The sequence below is a fragment of the Folsomia candida genome, unplaced genomic scaffold, assembly GCF_002217175.1.
Source record: "Folsomia candida strain VU population unplaced genomic scaffold, ASM221717v1 Fcan01_Sc007, whole genome shotgun sequence".
Classification (NCBI taxonomy): Eukaryota; Metazoa; Arthropoda; class Collembola; order Entomobryomorpha; family Isotomidae; genus Folsomia; species Folsomia candida.
Genome location: NW_019091199.1, coordinates 4,772,449 through 4,795,833, shown reverse-complemented (window position 1 = coordinate 4,795,833; position 23,385 = coordinate 4,772,449). Strand labels below are relative to the sequence as shown.

Sequence of the window (23,385 nt, the reverse complement as noted above, 5' to 3'; positions counted from 1 at the left end):
TCATGCATAATGATTCATTTCAAATCATTTCACAAATTTATGAACTAAATTTCGACACTATTTTGAACTCTGGCGAATTTCTGTTGCTTTTATTCTTTTCGATCAATCAGCAAGTATTCATAGAACTATACACGGATTCGAATTGTCGGCGTGATGCGTTATCGTCGCTGCAAGAATCGCATAGCATTAAATATTTGTTTAGTTTACAACTAAATATCATGTACACATTAGTTTATATTATTGATTATTATCTTGTATCGTTTTAATATCATCAGGTTCATTTTTAATACCATGCTCGCTGCAATTGTTGGATTAATATTAATAATGAGATCATCCCACTCTATCGAATTACACATTTATAAATATTTTTTATATACGTAGGTCCCAAATTACTATGTTTTATCTTTTTTAAACAATTTTCGAGAGCGAGTCTAACGTGTGACGTGAGCCAGTCATATATTATTATGAGTTTTAATTCATTTAGCATATATAAATAATGACAATGAACGAATTAAATTGTGAACACTGCAACTAATCTATTATTAAAATGAGCTTATTGAGAGTAACTAAAATTTATACGATGACGAACAAATGTGACAAAAGCTATAATTATCTATAGTTTATACATAAGTCATATAATATTATAGTTTTTGGTTCATTTCCTTTAGCGTGCACCTTCAATCACGGTTGTATGAGAACTAACATCTTTGAAAGCGTGGTGATTTCATGAGAAATTTGTGTCATTTACATGAATTATTATTATGTTATTATTACGTCACTTATAATATTTAATGGGGCAGAAGACGCAGGGTTATCATCCTGTTTCGATCATTAGTAGCATGGCGGTTGAAATTAAAAATGCGGTTGAGATTGATAATCATAGTTATTTGAGATTGTTTTCCAAAAATTGTTCAGTTTACAGACGAGTCTTCATGGCTTGAGGTTTGGAGGGTCGACATGTGCGTGGAAAGAGTGTCCGCGTGGGGTTGCGCCTTGTTCTGCAGGAATTGGATGTAGGCTTGACTAATGTAATCGCCCCCAGCAGTGCGAACCTGGTACAAGTATCGATACTTGGCTTGTCGAGCGATGGCCCGCTCCTCACGAGTCAGACGTCGTCGTGGAACGGCCCTCTTGTTCTCGTGGTATCCATCTAAGTAAAATAATCCACGTGATAATGACGTTGCCCATTAAACAGGTGAAAAAATACTATGGCATGACGACTTACAAATGTGAACAGAAAAGTCATTCGCGGTTAAAGTCGACTGGACAATCACGCCAACGATCAGGAGCACCGGCCACACCATCAAAAGCAACCAACTGAACCAGCAAAAGTCCATCCCTTCCTCCTTGACTAGTTGTCCCACCCAAGCCGCCATTCTCAGTTTCTCAACAAAGTAATCGAATGCGATTGCAATTCCGGCACCCCCAATGAGAGAAGTTGTGACCACGCTCAGTCTTGGCCAGCATACGTTTGCAACGGCTCCAAACAGTCCAGTTCCTAGTTGCACGGATATAATTACGTAAATATTTTTATTATGTCAAGTCAAGTCAATGAAAGTATGTTTACCCAAGAGGAATATGACCGAAATCCAAACGGAATGTCCAGTGGGGAAGAATAGCATTGCTGCGAGGCCAGAGAGAAGTCCAGCATGAAATCCCAGTGTGAAAAATCCCACGTACGGCACCAAAAGACAGATAAGACCATACAAAACTCCAGCCAGCGTTGCAACTCCTGCAAACAAATTATGCATTATAAATTAACCTCTGTAGAAAATAATCACTTCACTTTTAGTTTGCATTTCGACAATGCAATTCAATTAAAAAATCATACTCACCAACATTGCCATACTGCGGAAGAAGTTCTTCCACTTGGCAAATGAGAAACACAATGACCAACCCAAAAGAAAAACCGGTAAGAAAAAGTACCGACTTGAAGCAGCGATAACCTGCACAAACAAGCCAAACAAATGAGTTATGATTATTTCTTGTGACAGTTATGAGATGAAATCAATCGTTTTTTTCAATTTGCAATGTCTTGACGTACCAAAAATGCAGAAATAGACGCCAAACATGAAGAGTGCGATGCAAATGACAGTGGTCAAGGGGTCGTAGTTGTAGTCGAGTGGCGAGGAGCAGTCGAGAGCAAGTGTGGTGGGCGTGGTGGGAGGAGTCGTGGATGAGGACGAGGATGTGAAATTGTCGTCGGAACCAGTCATCCAGGGAGGAAATTCTGTGGAGGAGACGAGGAAGACATCCTCGGACGTGGTGTCCAAGGAGGATGACGAGCTGTTGACCATGGCACTCTCCGTGGGGAAGTCCTCGTCAGTCGGGGTCACGGAGGGGGATTTGTAGTCCACAGAAGAGGAGGAGTAGAGGACGGAGGTAAGATAATTGGGATACGTGGGGGAGGAGTAATCCCGCTCCTCCTCCATTTTATCCCAATTAGTTAGGGGTTAGTTAGCAATTATTATTCTCTCTGGTCTATGGCGTTAAGTGCGGTAGTTTATAAATGGCGATGATGTGGTCACAGAGACGATTAAATAGACTTAATTTTGAGATTGTCTCACATTAGTCACATTCCCGTTATATTAGGCGAAATCAAATCACCACTCAATCCAGCAGAGATAACAACTACAGTTTTGCTAATTTGTAATTAGAATAAGCGTCTCAATTTTACACGACAATGACGAATTTGTGCTTCACTCATTGTCAGTCTCCCTTGTTGGCAAATATTACGTAAAACTATTTCGTTTACGTCACTCGTAGAACTTTAAACTTTAAAGAACCCACCAGATCAGTAATTTTCTTTTCTGCTGGAACAATGGTCGTTCTTCTCATGCAGAGACAACGCCATAAAAATGATCCCGTTGACTTCCAATTAGTCTTGGGAGGAGCAGAACGACAGAATTTGCGAAAGAAAGAAGTGTGTCTGCCTACTTTTTGGTACGGGGTGGAAGTACTTACATGTTGGCCGACTATATGCGTGTGCAATTGTTAGAAATCGATATCGGGTTGGGTGACTCCACAAGAAAGAGCTCGGTCGGTGGTGAGAAACGGGTTGGGCAGCTGTTATGTTGTCGGCGGATGAGAATCCTGTGCAAAAAAACTCGCACTTTTTTACATGCATACACCACCCTTCTTCCTTCTTTCTTCATCCACAAACTGCTATACGGATGGAGATAGATACGACGAAAGGACGCTCTTCTTACAACATCCTCCACTAAACCAAACCAACGACGGAGCAGTGATAAAAAACATAGCGTACGGAGTCTTCCGTAAGGAGGAAGCTTCATGCAAAGAGAAGGCCATTGTGATTATTAAATGCCATGCAACCATCCCCAATCTGCATGCATAGCACTATATTTATGTACATGTATATGATGACTGTAAAAAGCCTTAATTTTCCTTATGTAATCACCATAATAAAGAATCAAATTGACTAGTGCAGCGCAGTTAATGGTAGTTATAACGAAAGTTATGACTGACTGGATAAGTTATGGCGTGCATGATGGTGACGGGGGCGATGATTAAGGAAGTCTGTCAAGATTTTGTAACATTTCTTTCTGCACTTTATTACTTGGTGGTGAGGAGAAATGTTGCATAAATAAATAGGACATTTGTGGTGAGCAGTGATAAAAATAAATAAGAAATGCACGTTATTGGCAGTGGTCCTCCGTGTGCGTCCCTCAGGTCGACGGGGACAACCAGTCCATCATGGAATTGGGTTTGTACGGCTTTTCTTCGCAGCTCTGGTCCGCCTCGTACATTTTGACCTTGTCGAGTCCCAGGACCTGTTGGCAGAAATGAAAGATTGTGTCAGACAAATCTTATCTGATGTGTAATTTCTGGTAAATAAAGGCTGATTTTCGGACCTGGAGCGTGTGTCTGGCCTGTTGCATCACCTCCAGCGAAGGGCGACGGTCTCGGGTCAAAAGCCACACTGTCTCTGCAGACAGGATGAAAATTTGTTAATTCATGTATGTTACTTTAGAAGGGGGAGGGAATTTGGAACAAAATACGAGGCTCACCCTCAACATTGTTCATCATGTTGACTTGACACATGTATTCGATCGCAAAGTTGTCGTAGTCAGTGGCCTTGGGGTCAAAGTTTAGTGAAATGTTAATGAAATAGTTCAAGGTAAAAAAATAATTTGTACGGCAAATTAATTACCAGGACACGGAAGTGCTTCTTTCTCCCTGAAATACATATGCATGCGAATAATAGATTGGTTAGCTTATAATATGCAAAAGAGTGTTGCAATTTTTAGTGATCGTCTGCTCTTATGCATTGTTTAATATCATTAATTACATGGCATGGCTGGAGCAGTGTACATGAAGTTGGATGGGTCGTGAGAGGGGCTCTCAATCACGAGGTTGGAAAAGAAAGTGTTGGGTGCATTCGTCCTGTCAAGAGGAAATCAATTATGAAACTGTTTATGAACTTGTGAATATATTACAAATCGTACAATCTCGTAACGTAGTCCATCCGCAGTTTGACTTTCTCTGGATTGGAGGCGTCCCTGTAGTAGAACGAGGACCAACATTTTCCTGGAAGTTCTGCCCAATTGGGCGACTTCTCCATTTGCCACCAACGTCCCAAGTACTGGAGAAAACCAAGAGCATAATATTTTCTCTGCAAATATCCTTTTATTCGGAGCGTGTACAATCTTACCCGGTCCATTTCAAATCCGACGAGGGGAGGGTATTTGTTGCACACGGCCGTTTTCCCAGCCCCCTCCACTCCTGAGAACGCCACAACCATCACCACCAACAAGGTCACACCCACAGTCACCTTGGGCTCCATCTTCACAAGTTTTCGTACCACTATGCACAAATATGTCGCAGAATTTGTGTTGCACTTTTTGCACAAGTACAAATAAAACCAAGTAAGGCTCCCACTGCGCCAAGGAATGCGCGTCGTTGAGTGGCAAGGGAAGAACTGAGGAGTCGACCACTGCCACCAAGCCGTTTACTCTTTCATTCAAATCCAATTTCACTTCCCCACAAAGTTGAGGGATTCGTAGTGAGATAGTAGCAAAATGCAACAATTAGCGTGTATTAATCTTGCCAAAATCGAGAACTTTCTCACTCACTGACCCAGAGGCAAAAACCGGCTTGAGTTGAGTCTCACTGACCTCCATCCATACGTTGCAAGAAAGACATTCATCAACTTTACGTAAATAATATACTTATAAATTAATGAATGCTAATGATAGGAACAATCTTGTAGGAACAGGGCAGCGTAAAAAATTGCACAAAAAAGTGTACCTATAAAAAGCTGTCAATGTCATGATCGTGCTGTGCAGAATAAGTGACTGGGACTTTTTCCAATCTCTGCCTGGGTGAAATAATTCCCATAATTTATGCGACCAAGTGCACTTACGACATTGAAGTAGCGTCACTTTTTATCACTCTCTGATGACTCTAAAATCGCATAGGGTATAAATTCAACAAGAAAATGAAAGTGAAAGCGTAAGTGGTACGTACATGGGTACGCAGTTAGTTGATGACGGAATCTTTATTATGACTAAGCCGCCACCCTTGGACCATGAAGAATGATAACAATTATCACGTACCATTACTTTCTCATCCTTTATTATTGTTAAATCAAATTGTAATGAAATGATTGCTAAATCCTTCTTCACAGCTCTGGTTGCTCCATGTGTTGGTAGGACACGCTTTGTGGACATGTCTTACCCAAACTTCCCCCCGTGAACAGATTGACGCCGAGAAAATGAAGTCTACGAACTAAAATTCCGACAACGACACAAACGCCAATTGTTACAAAAACACAGACCAAGAGAACTAGTGTGATTCCTCCTCCTCCTCCACGTGGTGTACTCGTCCTATCCGTTGGGTCTGTCGATGAGGATGACGAAGCTGGTCTAGAGCTTGGGAACAAGTCCTCCATCGAAATAGGAACGTATGGAGTGGGCACTTTGGACAGGGACGCTATCGTTTCCTGTTTTCGCAACCAATGGAATGGGACAACTAGTCTTAATTTCGGAGTCTTGCTGCTCTCCATCACTTGGCTGCCACATGTCCGGGTGTAGTTGACCCCGGCATTTTCCACGGTGAGGGTGCAGCCACAGGGCAGTGTCAACTCCAAACACCCAGACTTATTCGCCATTTCCGTAATGCTATCATTAAATATGGGCGAATACGTCCAACTTGTTGAGGATGAGAGGCAACTGATCCCAACTCGTGTATCGAGCGGTCTGTCCCCAGCAAGCAAAACCTTATCAGGGGTCATGACCTGACTCGCAATTGTAATCTTAAAAAAACGATGAAAGTTCAGACAATTTTTTTTATACGACTACACGTGCAAAATTGTCTTGATTGCTTACGTGTAAACCAGACTTTTTGTGATATTTGTTGAGCGAGTGACACTTGAAAGGGCAAAATTCCAAGGCGTCTTTCCAGTCTTGATTGAGCAGGGCGGAAGCACATGAGTTGACCCGACCAGTGTTGACCTTTGGGGCATGACAGAAGTCATTCGGAGTGCAAGTTGTGTCATAGGCGACGAGGTTCAGGTTGTCGAAGAGAAAAACTCCGTTAGACAGCTCCAGTGAGCAGTATCGCTCCGTAAACGCGTCGTAAAATGTGGCTGGGCGGATGGAGTAGAGCGAGTGGCTGTTCATAATTTAAATATGATGGTATTGATTAACTTCACCAGACACCACACGTTACGACTATTGATCCAATAATACCAGTGCCACATGTGCGTATGTGTACTGCTCATTACGCCGCTCATACCTCTGATTCTTGGCCGTCACAGGAATGAGAACTCTGACGACGAAGGACTCGTTCGTAAATGTGCAGTCCGCGAGTCGATTTCGGAAGTAGTTGCCAATGTCGGATGCGGGAATGAGGGGTACGAGATTACTCTGCCGCAAGGTTTCAAACAACTCTTGAAGCGAGTCGCCAATGAGTTCCGGTGTGAGCAGGGAGTCCGGAATTCGTCCGGCTTCGCAATCACTGCCAATTTGACCACAATAAATATTAGACGCGTAATATTAGTTAGTAAATTTCATCATTTGTCGAAACAACCTGAGTGCCGAGTGCCACCGATGTAGTTCGACGTGGTGATTAAAAAAGTTGAGCGTGTTGAGTACACTTTGTGCATTAGACCACAATCCGGCATCTATCCTCCCCCCACTAACTTGAAGCCACACCTCGTTAAAGTAGCTGTCGTACATTTGTCTGTACACGGAGGAAATGTTGTACGTGTAGCTGGAGATGTGTCGAAAATATTCCGTGTCACCTGAGTAAAAAAATAATTTCGAACGTGATCGATGCGAATGCCAATGTAATATCTGACCTGCAGGTGAGCAACCCTTCAACTTTTCCAGGTACCGTTCCATCACACCCTTGTCGACGTAAATGTCTTTGAAATGTCTGTCGAGTGTGTGGCAGTCGAACATGATTTCGGTGACTTGTGGCGTGGCTCCCATTTCGATGAGGCGGTGAAGCAGAGGTCGCCCATTGAAAAGATATTCAGAAAAGCGGGACTGGACCCGAGCCAAGTAGAAGGCGGTGGGACAAATCGTCCCCTCCGACCAGTCGGGTAGGCTGCAGTTCTGGGTGGGCAGATAAGTCTCATTTCGACTCCAGTTGGGCACCTGCACATTAATTGTCTCAAACCTCGCCTTTTAAATTGATAAGTGAGATGCACTTGATACCTTGAACCCATATACTAATGGCGATACGGTGGTGTAGAAAATTGAGCTCGTGGGAACCTCTTGAACGTACACTCCCGAAAAGGCTTCGATGCTGGGGATGAGGGAGAGTGTTTGCGCGGACCCCAGTGGAAGGAGGAGGGTGAGAGACGCCGCCACGACCAGCCAGTTAGGATTACCAATTAAGCACTGCATGGTGGTCATTACTTCGGACTTGCGAATGAACAATAATACTTCAAGTGTCTCCTCACTCTCATTTTCCGAGACGAGTTTCTTTCCATCATGTCATTCACCAATAATGAAGAGAAACGGACCGGAAACTGATAAGATTTCCATAATCTTTTCAGAAGCATGCGTTACGTTCCATATTAAAATACATGCTTATGTACTAGCAAATATTAGAAGAACTTTTTTTTTCATATGTATGAATGTCTGCATTAAATTAACTAACTCCGGTCTGAATCGTAGGATTGAGACCGTTAGTACTTAAACGTAACCATCTACGGTACGTGCTGTTATACTGTTCGGTATGTTCAGAAAATATTGCTCCGTTTCTTCTGTATGGAAATGCGTAAACAATAATCAATCTCACGATTTCATAAACATTTTGCATGCATTTTGAACACTTTTATTGGAGCATTTTAAATTATGTCAACTTGGCAATATTAATGGATTCGCACTAAATACATGGCTCCCAATCGTTTTATTCGCTCGCAGACAGATCACACAAAAGTCGGGAGTCTGGTTTGCAGCGTGGGTTCCTCCAACATCAACACGACCAGAAATCTCGATTAACTGATTCAAGTGCGACCCAAGGCCACCACGCATACGTTGCCAAGCACATTGTGTGCCATGTATTATTATCGTGTAGCGTAATAATAATCAAGTATTTGTTACAACATCATCCATCCAACTAAACTACTGAACCTGCCTGCAACCCAAACACTCCTCGTTACATAAACAGTTGGTCGCCGAGAGTATAATGCTTTTGGCTGGCTAGTTAGAAAGCTGTAATTATTATTATTTCCAAGTTTAAAGTTTACAAGACACTGCATTTTTTTCATAAAAAAATGAGTTTTATCCGACAATCCTTGGCAAAGTATCCACTCATCTCCAACTGCGTGATTTATGGCTCGCTCTACTTTACGGCAGAAATTTCTCAGCAGACGGTTCTCAAAAAGTTTATGGTTCGTACATATGCAAATACAGGCAAGATTTACAATGCACTCAATGGAATAATATGAACATTTACATTTTGCAGAGAAAACCGGGTGAAGAAGAGAAGCCGTATGATACAGACGCCCTGAAACGCTATGGGTTTGTGGGGACCGTTGTCCTTGCTCCGACCCTGTTCTACTGGTAACAAGTTAACTAATTGTAACGAAGAACTAACTGATGAGAAGATAGAAAAACTATACCTGCGACATGTTATTGGAGTTGATTTGGATGTTCAGGTACAGATTTTTGGACAGCAGAGTGATTGGGACGACGGTGAAGATTGTGGCGAAAAAGTGCCTGATTGACCAATTCGTATTCACGCCAAATCTTCTCGCCCTCTTCTACATCACGATGTCTGTGCTGGAGAAGAAGGAGGACGTGTTTGAGGAACTCAGACGAAAATTCATTCCTACTTTTGTGGTAATTTCTAATTGCAAATATTGCGTATAATTCTTAAATATGCGCAAAGATGAAAATTAGGAAATAATCCTATCCAATGACTGCCTCCAGGTGAGTAGCTGTTTCTGGCTCCCCGTCCAAGCGGTCAACTTTTCCGTGGTGCCTGCACGCTACCGTGTGACCTACATTGGATTCGCCAGCCTCCTCTGGGCAAATATTTTATGTTACAAGAAACGTAACAATTAATTGATGGATTATTTACACCTTTTGTGTGAGAAAAAATGCAATCTTTCAAGGATTTTAAGGGACCCGTTTTAATGACCAATGTTGCTTTAATTAAATTTTTAATTGTCGCCATAAAGTGTTCTTTCTAATCGTTGTTTTTTTGTGTGTCTTCATATCGCATTTGTAAAGGAAAAAGATTTTCCTTCCAACCAGCAATAAAAGATACAAAGGAATGAATTACGACTCAATTTTTTGCAATATGTTTTAGAGGTTGAGAAAGCATGAAGAATTTGTTGAAATCTAATCACTGCACTTTTACATTCAGCTCTGTGACTACTCCAAATCTTTAAACTTGAGCCTTGACTCGACTTAAATCTCTTGCGTCATCTGCAACAATCTGCATCCAATTAAGCATACGTACATATACACACACACACATATGTAAATGTTTCATACATTCGACGCCCAGTTCTACTAAAACGTAACAATAATGAAATTGCGAATTGGGATCACAAGGGCGGTTGAGACGTTACACTTTAATTTGCACGCTTTGCAAAAAAAAGAAAGTGAGGAAGCCCCAAACAGTCCTCGATATTGCTTCCTTCCACACAGAGTGATTCCGGCAGAAGTGGTTAACGTGATTGATTATTGCATGCCTTGATTACGACGAAGAACATACAATGACATCCGTCGCTCGTCATTAGCAGACTCCTCAAAGTACGCAATGTAATCGAACGGCTTGTCAGATGGCCGCTCCTTTTTTAATCGCCTCATCATCCTCATTCATGCGCCCTTATTAATTGCTCCCCATTAATAAATGGTCATCTCGCGAAAAAGTGAATGGCTCCTAGAGCGGAATCGTCTTGAGTAGAGAGGAAGTGCATGCTGCTGCTGCTCATGATTGTTGACTGTTGCACAACAATGAGGTGCATTGATTACATCCACTGACTTGGCTACAGATTTGGTCTGACCAATTGGTGTCACTCTCAGGGAAGCCAGTGTCTTCTGGGCCTGCTACTACCATTCACAGTTGGACAACTCTTGTGAAATCTGCGAGCAAAAACTCTCTCCAACAAAGATCAGTAGTAACTAAGTAGTGCTACTCGTAACGAGGTGTGAGTGGGCATCAGTAAAACTGTGGACTGTTGTGTAGGGACCGGTTATAAAAGCCACACCCGTAAGAAGTCCGACTCTCTTCCAACACTGGAAACAGGTGCACAGTACGCAGTGGAAGTCATTTAAACAGTCACAAGTATGACGCTTACTAGCAAATCGGTAAGTGTACATATTGGCAATATGATATTGCCCCCTTACTTACAGAGGTATTTGGACATGTGACAATTTTTTTAACGGGACGACTTGTGCATTCCAGGGCGTTTTCTGCCTACTTTTTGTACTACTGGCCGTGACCTTGGTGGAGTGTGGGGTGATGAACAACGAGAGCGTGTCGGTATCCTCCTCGTCGTCCATCACAAAGTCCAAGGCTACCCAGGAGGCCAAAAAGCCATCCGCCCGTGGAGGAAAGGTCCTCTACACGGCGCCATACTCGCATGTACGGGTGAGCAAGAATGAACCCAAGTCCCTCCTGGCGCCCGGAGTCCCCCCAAAGTTCCAGTTCCGCAGTCTCCAAGGACCAGTCCTCATCAGAAAGGGAGAGGAACAGCCCAGCACGACCACTTCGACGACCACAACCACCACAATGCCCTCCGTCGTCCTGATCGACATAGTGACTGAGCCAGACACGAGTGAGGAGGAGGAAATGAGGGACACAGAAGACTCCACAACGCAAATGGCCGCGACGACCGTCAAAGTTTAAGGGAGAAGATGTCATGTTCAAAAATAATATTTTCTTAAAGTAACTCATGGAAAAGAGGATGCGGGTTGTGGGTACGATAGTTGATAACAATAAAACATACTGCCGAAAGAGGTTTTAAACACGGGTTAAAGATATTTTGATGTATATATATATTCATTTTATTTTCCTTCATCTTCACCCGCCTACTAGTATAAATAAGGTACCACAACAATTTGGTGCACCAAAAAAAATTGACGTACGCACACTCACATTACTTATTAACTTTAGGACGATGATGATATACAACATAAAATTGCGCAACAATCCGGTCTATCCATATACAGCGTAATACAAATATATTTATAAATTCCTCAGAAAAATTGTTAATCACGTTTCAGTCGATCCAGTCAACAATCGTCCTTTGTTCGTCTATATACTTTACGCTTTTAATAATAATCAAGAATAATCATTAATTAGACGACGTTTTTCTAAAAAATAAGCATTTTGGGGGAGGGGTGAACATTGTGCTAAGACTGCGACATACTTGTCTGTCGGTGTATAGGTGTATGTACATTTGCCTCTGTTGACATGACCAAAAGCGATCCAAAATTTTGCGACCAGACAAATTCTAGTAGTCTGGTCAATAATAAACCAGTGCGAGATATATGTATGTACATATATTAAAGTAATATATGTAATTGATGATTTGGATTCAGGTAGAAAATAGAGGACCCTTGAGTAGAATAAAATAATTACACGATCTCTTCATCGGAACAACAAAATTAGCAACTTCTGAGACGAAAATTACATAAAAATTTTGTGTTTTGGCATACAACAATTCCTTGAACTATGCAGATAGAGTCAAAGACGAGGTTCTAATTGTTTCATGCCGAACGTGTCGTAGTCACTTTCTTTTATCCGCAGTAATAATAATAAATACATATGTAGTATATGTCTACTATTTCGTTCTGTATTGATTAGGTACGTTGGAGTAGTAATAAGTTTCTCCTAATTTATAGTGATTTGATTCGCAAAATGACTAAAAATGAGTAAAAACTACGCCTTTTTGCATAAACCACAATCTATGTATAGTAGTTATAGCGGATATATATATATATATAATTATAATTAATTCCAGAAGAAAAAGCACTATGTAGTTTAGTTGCTTCAGGTTTGGAAGAACCTTATTCAAGAATTTCTGTTCAGTTTCTAAAATATTTTTTGTACCTCCATTTCCATTTCACTCATATTGTAAGATTATCTTTTTTGTTAGGACGACACGCGCAAAAAAAATGATGAAATGGGTTTGACATTGATAATCGCACGTCCAAATTTAGTACCGACATTTGTTATCTGTGCATGACATTTACTTTGTGAATACTTAAAGGACTAATCCTGACACTAGTACAACACGAATGAGCAATCAAATTTAACTAAATGATTTAACGGGAAGAATTGTCAGTAGAAAGAGATGAGCCTGATGAAAGTATTTTGCATTGATATTTCAATCTCGTCATACTTTTGCTACAAATTGTTATCTAGTTAAGGCCGTTTTAATTTAGCAACGAGTACCAACAAGTGTACGAATTACATAAATGAATGGTTCGTATGTAGATAATTGTATCATGTTATGGCAATAAACAATAATCTTTTTGCATACATACGTCAAATACAGTCAGATGAATTTGGTAACATAAGAGCCTATCAAAAGTTCGCCGACTTGGAACTCATGCTCATCCTATACTTCCTCGAGCACTTTTTACATGATGCAATAATTTAAAAATATTGGCTAGCTGGTTAAATAATATGATTGATTGATAAGTACTACAGGCCTCACGGCTCACACAAAACAAAATCAGTCCGTGGCTAACAAAATAGGAAAAACAGATCTGCTGCGGTTGTTGCGGCTACTACAACTACAAATACGTCAATGTATGATGATGATGGCCTTTAGATAAATTCAAAATAATAATAAAAAATTGTTCATGAATGGCCATCGCGTCAGGTTTTGCTGTCTCGCTCATCCTCTTCTTCGATGATGGTGTGATTTTCTCGGACATCCTTCTCAATCGAATTGTCGGTATGATTCGGATGGAGCAATTCTTCTTCGTCGAGTTTCATTACTTCAAACTTGTGTTGGAAGGGTTGGATCACTTCAGGAGTTCCAGACCTTTTTCCCCCCACAGGAGAATTTCCATCGGCTGATGTGGAAAGTGATTGTTGCTGTGATGTCTCGTCGGGGGTTTGAGGACTCATCACGGCTTCAATATCCGCCATGGTCACTTCTTTTAACTCGGGCCGCATCACCAAGTACTACGGATAATCAGAAACACGAGATATGTACTACTAATCAGACACGAGGGAGGTAATAAACTATACGTGTGGTTCCAATTATGTACATATGCAAAGTAGTAGGTATACCTGCAAGATATCTGAAAGGCTGATAATTCCGATGACCTTGTCCTGTTCATCTACAACCACCAAACGATGTACTTCTGCCTTCATAATTTTCTCCATAATGGCAAAGAGTGTCTCATCCATGTTGCATTTGTGTACCCCTTCGAACCACTCGTTCCTATGCTCATTCGCCTGCGCAAAATTTGCATTTATTATTATTATTATTATTCTTAGATAGAATAATCTGAGGCCACAACATGCTCATCAATCATACCTGCTTAAGCGTGATATCGAGATTATTGTAAGTCTTCTCTGCTGCCAAGTTGATAACATCAAACCTTGCATAAATGTCGATAAGTTTATTATCATCGTCCACAATGGGGAGCGCAGAGACGCGTTTTTCCAAAAATTTTTGAAGTGCTTGAATAATCGGAGTGTCCTCTCGAGCAGTTTCCACCCCTTCAAACGTACCAATCTTCACCTCACGAAGAGGCTTATTCATAAAAGTTGGTATTGGAATTTCCCGTATCTGCATCATCACCAGACAAACTTTCGTTAAGTTCCCGTTTTAGGAATCATAAACCATAATAATTCAGCTTATGGCCCATGAAAACAATAAAGACTGTGGATCGCTCTCTGTGGACTTACGTAGAGAAAGAGGAATTTTAGAATGCGCTTATGGGTCAGGATATGGAGGACATTCCCCGTCTGAGCATCCTGTAGAGACAAAATGCAATCGTAGAGTATGTTTAATTATAAAACAGAAAAATACCATCATCATCGTGTACTTACAATCACTGGCAGTCTGTGAATTCTGTTGTTGACAAGAGAACAGATGGCATCGTAAAGGGAGGCGTCAGGGTCAATGAAGATGAGTGGATGTTTGTCTTGAAGAAATCTGCTTCGCCACGTCTCCACCCTGTGCTCCTCCAACTCTGACATTTTCCCTGAAATTGTTGGTAATACGTAGTAAAATTAGACTTTAATTACCAAATAAACTGCTTAGTTCTTGCACTAATTAATTCTTGCATACCCGCGGAATCATGATACATTGCGTGGAGTACGCGGATGAAATCTGTGATGGTAAGCATCCTAGAGAACGTGGACATTAGGTCATTAAAGTATTCGCCCGAAAACCAATTTATAATAAAATCCAAGTAATAGCCTTACCCCACAAATTCTCGACCAGAGCTGTCCCAGAGAGGAGCTGCTCGAACGCCTGAAATAATTAAAATTCAATTGAGCCAGGCAAATGTCGAATTGTGCATGCATTAATAGCTATATAACTACTTATTAAAACTCTATAAAGTGCATATATGTATATGTATGCATCTCACTTACCATTGTAAACGAGGGCAAAGAAGGCTTTCTTCACGAGTAGCTGTGTATCGAACACGACCAGCTTGGCCGACGTGGGAATAAGGTCGTAACATTTGTGGAACTTGAAGAACTTGACCAATATCTCGTTCTCATCCTCCTCTGAAATTGGCGAACGAGAAGTAAATCGATTAATAACTCCGTAATATTCAATGTGATCCCTCCTTCTACCAAATGATGATGCACTACTGTCTAAACTTAAAAAACGGCCCATGTTCGTGACGCTGCTCCGACTCAGCGCCATCCTCCTATAATTATTCCTATTCTGCCGCTGGCGACCTTCCACACTATTATTATACACGACAGGACTCATGATTCTGCTATCCCAAGTTAAACTGCTGTATATTAAATGAAAAAGTGAAATAAAATGCGACCACTTAATTGTCAACTGATGATGGAAACCTTTTTAGTTGAAAAGTGAGTTTACTCAATAATAAATCTGAAATAATATTTCTAACGGATTTACACCACTTGTTGGATGAGCAGCAGCTGCAATGACATTATTTACGACATTATGCATTGGTGTCATATATATGAGGCATAAATTGTGAGCGACCATCTCATCCTTATCATCTTTGGCACTGCCATCTTCTTCTGCTGGCTCTCTAGAATAACGATTTGACCATGTTGATGATGAACATATAGAGTTAGTTGCAGAGCATGAACATGTAAGAACTGGAGGAGAAAGCAACAACCTACATATTAACTGAACCATAGAGTGCTCGCATACAACTTTCTCTCCCGATCGATACAGCTTTTGGCTCATCTGTTCTTTTCTAGCGCATGCATGTTTAGATATCTCTTCATCATCCCCGCAAATATTTGCCCTAATTTTCTTCTTTGCCAAAACGTGCAGAACCATTATGACGATGATGATGAGGTAGTAATTTCGAGTATGATTAGAAAAGTATTAAGGAGAAGAAAGGACGTGCCCCACAAGAGACGGTTGACTTCCTGAGCACTCTCTGAAATTTCAAAGTCCTTGATTTGGGTGAGGGAGTAAATGCCCGAGTCTTCGAAAGCGATGTTTAGGTGGGACGAGCAGAGGGAGAGGTATAACATAGGATCATACGTCGAATAGATATCATTCAGCATTCTTCCCATTAATGCGACCAAGACGAAGACGACCAAGGAGAAGATGAAGAAATGCAGCAACCAGACCAGAAAAAAGTCATATCTTTATCTATGTTATCAAATCACTGCCAGCCACAGCCCGAGAGTGGTCTGGTATAGGCGTGGAGGATAATATGCGGCTTGTTTTTTGGCAGCACATTCAGTCACTTAATTCTCATTAACTTCATTTATTCACAGATCCAGCCAGATGCACCACATCATCTTAAACTTGTTCATAAAGTAAAAGTAGTGCGACAGCAGGAGCTCAGAGATCAAAGTCTTTCTTCTTCTTCTTCTGCTTTTTAGAGAGTGGGCCAGCACATCTTTTTTAAAAAGAAATACTTTTTCCGTCCTCAAGTGGGACAGGCAAAGGTGGACATTTTCGTATCACAGACAGTAAATCAAGTGTGTTTATATAAGTTCACAGTTCACTGGTGGGTGGGTGTGTGCACGGGAGTCTTCTTCAGTTCAGAGACTTCAGTTAAGCATAAGCCTTCGAGAACACGACGTAATGTAATAACCTAATTTTCGTTGTCGTTACTATAATTTTGTATTATATGCGCTTAGCTCTCGGACAGACCAGACCGCACCAAAATCGTCAAGGCACACATGCGAATGTATGTATGGCACAAATTGCACTTTTTTGGGCGACAAAATCTAATTATTTTAACCAACAAGAAGAAAATGGTGTGCACAGAATGTTTGACTAGACGACGGCGACGATGATATAGTAGGAATATTGTTTTTTTAGCAGATTAGGTAGATCCACACACCGTCGTACATATTATGCAAGCACGAAAGCGGTCCACTCACTCCGAGCTATCCTGGTGAACTACACGGTTTGGAAGAGACCCAATGTTTTGGCAATATACGTTTGTTGGGAGTTGAAATGGCAATGCATGCGCGGACCTGCTATTTTTGCACAACCAACCTCAACCAATACCATGCGGTGGTTGGTTATACCATATTCAATACTCACACAGGAGAGAAGAAGATGGACAGTTTAATTGCAATAAAGTCGTTGTATAGCTGTATTTGCTCGTTGCAGAGAAGGCGAAAAAACTAATGGACCCACCGCACCACAATTTCACAGCACATTTAGTAAAACTCTTTACTGCTTCAGCTACCTTCTTGGCTTCACTAGTTATTAACCAGTCGTACCATCTTTCTACTTTTCATCTTGCTGATCAAACGTTTCGGGCGATGGGATGGGACTCCAAAATCCAGACGCTTCTGAATTTCTCCAACTTTATGATATGAAGTGTCGTTACCAACTGATGATGAAGATTCAATTCAGATTTACAGATTCAACTCAAACCAATCCGTCGTCATCTTGGTTGATGTAACCCATGGAAGAAGAAAAGCAAATGTATGCATAGCGAGGTAGGTAAAGTGATCATCATATCCATCAGCACATTCTCTACGGTACGACCAGACACGAAATGCCGCATCATAGTCGTCCTGGTGGATTAGGAGCATGGATAAGTAAACCAAACATCACCATGCATGCTGCCAAGATGAATGAGAAGAAATATCATAATAAACAAAGCATAAATTCCCCTTGTGGCGTGCACGACTGGTGCAACTTGAGGTAAAAGCATTGCAAGTTTGGCTTCCTCTTCTCCTTGGCACTAACTTATGCATGCAGAGCGTTTACTAACCAACCAACCAACTAAACTACGACTTCATTAAGTCTTGTTACAATCATCTTTAACTCGACGAAATAGTGGTAAACCTTTCTTCTCGCGATAATCTTGGCCTGCCAACTGTATAATAATGATATCGCCACCACCATCACCAATTTCTCAACTATGTACCTCAGCCAAATGCATAATAATGATACCTACTATGCAAACTGTTTTTGTTTTGGATTTTGAATCGATACTGAGAATACTGGTACACAAACGATACAAATGAACGACAAACTCGGGATAAATTCCGGACATGGTGAATAATAACAATAGCAATCATGTTGTTCTTACCTCTGAGAATGACTCGTTCCAAGAAAGGGTCGGCTTTGGGGAGCTGGAATTATTTAATAGTCAAAGTCAGAAAAATGCAGATTGACATTTTGCGTAAGCTATTTACAACACAGGCGGACACATCATTATCATAAATGCATGAACACACATCAAAGATGAAGCATTAAATTGTTATCGGGCATTGATTGAATGAATAATAAATTTGGTGGCGAAATTACTAGTAATTATTTATGTATAATTATGTAGTCCTCTTACCCCTCTTGAGTCGCGAAAGAGTATGGCTGCATGAGCAGGATCAAGTTGTACGTCGGATGGCCGATGTGAATGCAGCGAAAACCGTCGAGGTCCTATGGACACATTTAAACAAGCAATATTGAGCACGTATTTTGACGCTTTGATTCATATAACAAAGGAACAATAAAGCAATAATGTGTGATAACGATTGCTCTTTTTTGATTCAATCTTATAGCTCATTGTGATAAAGAAATGATACGCAGATACATATGCGACTCTCGTCAATGGAATGTATACCGACATTTGATATATATTAGCCTGGTCAGAACTCCTTCTTTTTTAAAAAAGAATAAACCAACTGGAAGAAAAGTGCTGCTGCTGATATAAATAAGTGGATGTACACAATGAAAATATTAAGGTTTGTGCAAAAATGAGATGAATTATTAATCCACCAAATTTCCAATCATCTCCTCAATTTCATTTCATTTCTCGGTCTTTTTGTTTTGATAAAATAAGTACCAAAATTTCCTTCGCCGAATTCACAACAGCCAAAGTCATCCTCCTCTGGAGTTTTTTTCTCCTTGGGTGGATTTGTAGTAGTGGAAGCATTAGAACGGGTCTCATAAATGGTATACGTTCCATAATTACGACTGGATGGTTCCTGTTGCTCCGAGAACCTCCTCCGTCGCAACATCTCTCTACCTGCAGGAATGTCCAAGGACCGGCTTCGAGCTCGACTCCGATCCGCCGGGTAGCCTGCCCGAAACTCTGGATAGTACGAGTAGTACGTGGAGGACGACCCCCGGTCGGGAGGATACTGATGAAGAGGGGATGGCGACTCAATCTTCTCCGCCTCATCCCCATCGTCCTCCGACTCCACACTCACCGAGGCGGATGATGATACAGAAGAGCAAGAGCCAGAAAATGACCCCGAGCCGGAAACATCTTTCAGGTCACCGTCACCCGATTCCGCCTTGAGAGAATCTTTAGTGTGGTGACCCTTACTAGCGCAACTGCTGTGATGTGAGGATGGGGATGATTTTCCCATGGCTTGGTTTGGAGCAGATGTGGATAAGACGCTCGTCTGCCTGCCACAATTTCGAGGAACTGACTTTGGTGGGTAGTAGTATGTGCTCGTGTCCAAACCAGACCTTTGAATGATTATGGGTATGATGGGCGTGACTTTGCTCTGATTGTGATGGGCATGGGGAGGAGGAGGTGGTGGGGTTGCTATGAATTGATCTCCTGAATTGCTGTTGTCCTTATGTTGACCTCCGCTCTTTTTCGGACTGCTCCATTTGTTCATAAAGTGCTTCAAAATGTTGGACTTGGGTTTGTGACATTTTTTATGACTGTGGGCGGTGATGTCGTTGTCGGTGCTTCCGGAAGAAGAACTCGGCCTACACAAAGGATGTAACCCTTACCATTTTTTCCATATGACAATAAGTATGCTTTTTGTTGACCTACATGCATACATACCTCTGAGGGGTGATAGGCCCAGTACCATTACTATTGTCCAGTGATTGTTTAACAGCATTTGTCTCGTACTCGAGAGATTCCCTCCGACTTTGTACTTTATTATACGTCGACGAGATTTCAAGTGATTCACGACGACTCGCAGAAGTGGAAGTTGATCCGGCAGAGTCTCGACTTTCTCTCCGACTGCTCACTGCACTGCTGGCGGAAGTATCTGCTCCATTGTTAGATTTAGAACTACGTCGACTTCCAGGCGCTGAACTCATCCCAGAAGAAAATGGGTTGTAGGAATTGAGGAAAAAGTGTAGCGTGGCTGAGGTGGGGGACGGTGCCTCCGAAGGTGAGGAAACATTCTCAGCTTTGGGCATATTTTACACCTATTTCATCTCATCCCAACGCAGGGGATGGATGCAGATTTCGACAAACGAAAAATAATAGTACCACTTTTATCTCTTCTGGTTCCGTCCCTCTGTAACGACAATATTTGTAGTTGGGGACAGTGTCTGTGAGAAGAGGAAAGCCGAAAACCGGAAGAACGGTGAAAGTCTGAACCTGCCTACAGAACAAGCTCACACTGAACGGAATAAACACTTGACCGACTTGACGACATTAAAGCCTCATTTGCGAGGGCAGTTTTGCAATTTAATTATTTTACTTCTACAAAGTAAGCACTTGATTCAATGTACAAGGAAGAAGTCTGTTATGCAACAATTCACAGCACGTCACCACATAAACAGTTTGTTGGCATTTATTGGCACGTGGATTGTGTTGGTCGTGGTAGTTTTCTGTTGTTTGTTTTCCGAGTAATTCCTTCTGCCTGTCAGCAGTGTCAGTCATTAAACTAATCGAAAGCTTCAAAAAATGTGTCCTCTTATATCGTAAATACACTGCTCACTATCCCGAGCCCGACAGACAAGTGACCATTGAAAGACACTTTCCCATGCACACTGAATTATAATCAACCCCCTTTTCTTCTTGATTTTGGCTGGTATCAAATCAACGGGGCGGACGATAGATTAAATAAATATGCTAAACCACACCAAGTCTACAGGGTCTGTATTATTTAGCTCAATAATAAATGTCGCCGTACTTACATAGCAATACAAAAACACATATATGCCACCATCAGTAGGCTGCTGTTGTATTTTGGTGTGTTGTTGTTCTTCTGTTCGTCAAATTGAAGGTCACCTTCTTCCCTGTATTTCTCGCAGCACACGCATTTTGCACAATATATAATGGATGGATGGATGGTTGGAGGAGTGCAAAATATTGTGAAAAGTCAAAGCTTTTAGAGTCAGACACACAAACCACCAAAATCTGCAAAAATCACTATGCTACTGTGAAATGCCAGCGAGCAGAGCAACATAACATAACAGCCACTGCTTTTCCCAATGTCTGGCACCGAGTCAGGATTCTGTGAGATCCGGGGGCTACAAGAATCTGTCAATCCACATCCACCCCGTCTATTTAATTTCATTTATAAGCTACGAGCTAATACACTGAATACTACTGCCTGTTGAAGTAGTAATGTGATATTATTATACCTCTCACAACATGGAATGATATTATTGGTCACAAACTGCGTCGCACTTTCCTTGGTCACTCCAGGCAGAAGAAGAAGCCAAGAGAGTCAGAGAAGAAGAGACAGTTAACCTAATAAACCGGAACATAAAACCAACAACCGGCCGGCTCCATCACTGCACAAATTGAATCTAAAAACGATGTGATGATGGATGACTGTGCTGGCTGGGCGTCCTTCCTGTCAAATCCTGTCTATGGAATGTGGTGATGTAATAAGTTTATAACTTATAACTCAGTTTCATGCACTCACACTAATGTACGGCGTTGGATTGGATACCAGTTCTAGGACCAATTCCCAACACCTAATTAATTTAGTTCAACAGAGACAAATGCACATACTTAATAATGTATTTGGCGTCTTGTGTATGTATACGTTTTTGGCAGAATAGTCAAGAATTTGCACAGCTATTGTGCGTTCGTGCTGCCTCACTCGTACACTCACACTCCTCTCTCACGTTGCATTCGTACAATTGTTTGTATTATGTAATTTGCATATGCAGTGGGTATATTATTGTGTGTATATTCTGATTATCTATGTGTTCCCAATTTACCAAACCAAAATGACCTGAGAATCAACGAGACGGGGCTCACGTTACAAGAATTGGAAGAACGAGAAAGCTGCTGCCGGAAAACAAAGAAAATGATTTAAACTTGAATCGAATCTGGTGCAACATTTTTTTTGGTCTTCTCCTCTCGTGGAAATTGACGAAGTGTGAAGAAGGTGTAGACTCGACGTTATTCTTCGGACGATCCGTGGTTGACAACGTTTTGATGAAACTTTCGGTTTTGAGGAAACTACTTGCATACAACGTGTGCCAACCAAATGTGATGGTTGTTATTGTGCCAGTTCTTGTTTATTAACTGTCAATCCGAAAGACGAGATGCAAACAACAACAGGGGACGAACTGCTTATATTATTGATGATGACAGGTCTAAACCAAGGCGAGATATATGTCCCCAGCCTGGGTAGTTATTATTGTCTTATTGAATCGGACAGCGAGAGACTTACGTGTGACCCCACAGGCTCGGCGACGAGTCTCACGTCACATAGTCAAGTGAACAGTGTGTTCGTGGCCGTCTTCTTTTGATAACAAGAACGACGGAGAAAAACCCGGAGAATTTCTACCCTGCTCGAAGTAAGTAAACAGAAGAGAGCTGTGCAAAACAACACTTCCTACTTCGCGTATCAAATGTGCACTGTATGTTACTACTATGTTGTTGATAATAAATACTTCCACGGTATTGTGAAAACAAATTCCCAGTACATAAACCCAATATTCAATATTAATTTCACAGCAGAGACGTACTTAATGTACTGGAATGTGATTCAATGTCCTCGTGTGACACAATGTACGTAAAGTGACAAAAACTGCTCCCAATGAGACGCAAGCACTTTATGCTTTCACCCTGCTTCCCTTTTAATACTTGGTAAAAAATAATAATTTTGAAGTAAACACGATAGCTCCTCCCCCCACAATTGAGAAGAGTCAAGTGGAGGATACGTACGCAGCTTCAGCGACAGCAACCTTCATGGACAAAATCCCGGATCCGTTTGGCACCACTTCGTTTCAGCATTGCCCGAGTTTACTAAAGTTCAAGGTGACCTTTACAGGAGAGAGCCTTGCACAAACGCCGTTTCAAAATGATCCAAATCCATGGCACTCCATTGGCAAAAGCCTCCTGCGAATTCTAAAGAATCTCTGCCTATTCCCCTTTTACGCTCGAGCCTTTTCGGGCTTTTCTTCCGTTCCTGGTTTTCCGACCTACCTTATTTTCGATCCGATAAATTCAATTGGGAGAACTATGTTGGTAGTAATATTATGAAATGAGTGTAATCTATACGGGAGAAAACGCGTCGTAAAAAACTTGCAAACCCGATTGGCTTATGCATGGGCATATGTAGATAAAT

At 41.4% G+C, this 23,385-nt stretch overlaps 6 protein-coding genes across 10 annotated transcripts in view; 2 read left to right on the top strand and 4 right to left on the bottom strand.

Annotated features, from left to right (window-relative positions):
• Window positions 1-67: 67 nt before the first annotated feature.
• On the bottom strand, window positions 68-3,211 carry LOC110852273 (transmembrane protein 198). The gene is made up of 5 exons (XM_022100292.2): window positions 2,045-3,211; window positions 1,836-1,946; window positions 1,568-1,732; window positions 1,226-1,498; window positions 68-1,150 (listed from the first exon to the last, which is right to left on the bottom strand). The coding sequence occupies exons 1-5, from the start codon at window positions 2,430-2,432 to the stop codon at window positions 912-914; spliced, it is 1,176 nt and encodes a 391-aa protein (XP_021955984.1). The 5' UTR covers window positions 2,433-3,211; the 3' UTR covers window positions 68-911.
• Window positions 3,212-3,546: 335 nt separating this feature from the next.
• Window positions 3,547-4,968, bottom strand: LOC110852386 (apolipoprotein D). Its single transcript, XM_022100449.2, has 7 exons — window positions 4,673-4,968; window positions 4,467-4,603; window positions 4,310-4,404; window positions 4,172-4,197; window positions 4,029-4,095; window positions 3,873-3,946; window positions 3,547-3,791 (listed from the first exon to the last, which is right to left on the bottom strand). Exons 1-7 carry the CDS (start codon window positions 4,802-4,804, stop codon window positions 3,687-3,689), a joined length of 636 nt encoding a protein of 211 aa, XP_021956141.1. The 5' UTR covers window positions 4,805-4,968; the 3' UTR covers window positions 3,547-3,686.
• Window positions 4,969-5,573: 605 nt separating this feature from the next.
• On the bottom strand, window positions 5,574-7,924 carry LOC110852664. 2 transcript variants are annotated; one of them, XM_022100772.2, is made up of 6 exons: window positions 7,683-7,924; window positions 7,322-7,622; window positions 7,051-7,264; window positions 6,757-6,978; window positions 6,348-6,633; window positions 5,574-6,274 (listed from the first exon to the last, which is right to left on the bottom strand). In XM_022100772.2, the coding sequence occupies exons 1-6, from the start codon at window positions 7,881-7,883 to the stop codon at window positions 5,642-5,644; spliced, it is 1,857 nt and encodes a 618-aa protein (XP_021956464.1). In that variant the 5' UTR covers window positions 7,884-7,924; the 3' UTR covers window positions 5,574-5,641. The 2 variants fall into 2 exon arrangements, with proteins under 2 accessions (XP_021956464.1, XP_035710037.1); XM_035854144.1 differs by having other exon boundaries at window positions 7,051-7,622.
• Window positions 7,925-8,149: 225 nt separating this feature from the next.
• LOC110852320 (mpv17-like protein) lies at window positions 8,150-9,761 on the top strand. Its single transcript, XM_022100357.2, has 4 exons — window positions 8,150-8,866; window positions 8,941-9,038; window positions 9,134-9,317; window positions 9,408-9,761. The coding sequence occupies exons 1-4, from the start codon at window positions 8,750-8,752 to the stop codon at window positions 9,540-9,542; spliced, it is 534 nt and encodes a 177-aa protein (XP_021956049.1). The 5' UTR covers window positions 8,150-8,749; the 3' UTR covers window positions 9,543-9,761.
• A 751-nt stretch (window positions 9,762-10,512) lies between these two features.
• LOC110852444 lies at window positions 10,513-11,697 on the top strand. Its single transcript, XM_022100516.2, has 2 exons — window positions 10,513-10,796; window positions 10,894-11,697. Exons 1-2 carry the CDS (start codon window positions 10,776-10,778, stop codon window positions 11,335-11,337), a joined length of 465 nt encoding a protein of 154 aa, XP_021956208.1. The 5' UTR covers window positions 10,513-10,775; the 3' UTR covers window positions 11,338-11,697.
• Window positions 11,472-23,385, bottom strand: part of LOC110852443 (5'-AMP-activated protein kinase subunit gamma-1) — a 23,415-nt gene continuing 11,501 nt past the window's right edge. For 3 of the 4 annotated variants that reach the window (XM_022100513.2, XM_022100514.2, XM_022100515.2), the window contains 10 exons: window positions 18,441-18,532; window positions 18,186-18,228; window positions 15,055-15,192; window positions 14,884-14,932; window positions 14,747-14,805; window positions 14,506-14,660; window positions 14,362-14,430; window positions 13,988-14,242; window positions 13,738-13,905; window positions 11,480-13,629 (listed from right to left, as the gene is read on the bottom strand). In XM_022100513.2, the coding sequence (XP_021956205.1) occupies window positions 13,318-13,629; window positions 13,738-13,905; window positions 13,988-14,242; window positions 14,362-14,430; window positions 14,506-14,660; window positions 14,747-14,805; window positions 14,884-14,932; window positions 15,055-15,192; window positions 18,186-18,228; window positions 18,441-18,532 (1,340 nt within the window). In that variant the 3' untranslated portion in view covers window positions 11,480-13,317. Of the gene's footprint in view, window positions 13,630-13,737; window positions 13,906-13,987; window positions 14,243-14,361; window positions 14,431-14,505; window positions 14,661-14,746; window positions 14,806-14,883; window positions 14,933-15,054; window positions 15,193-18,185; window positions 18,229-18,440; window positions 18,533-19,121; window positions 19,820-19,898; window positions 23,033-23,385 lie in introns of those variants that run through there. The other variant, XM_022100512.2, reaches the window with a different exon arrangement.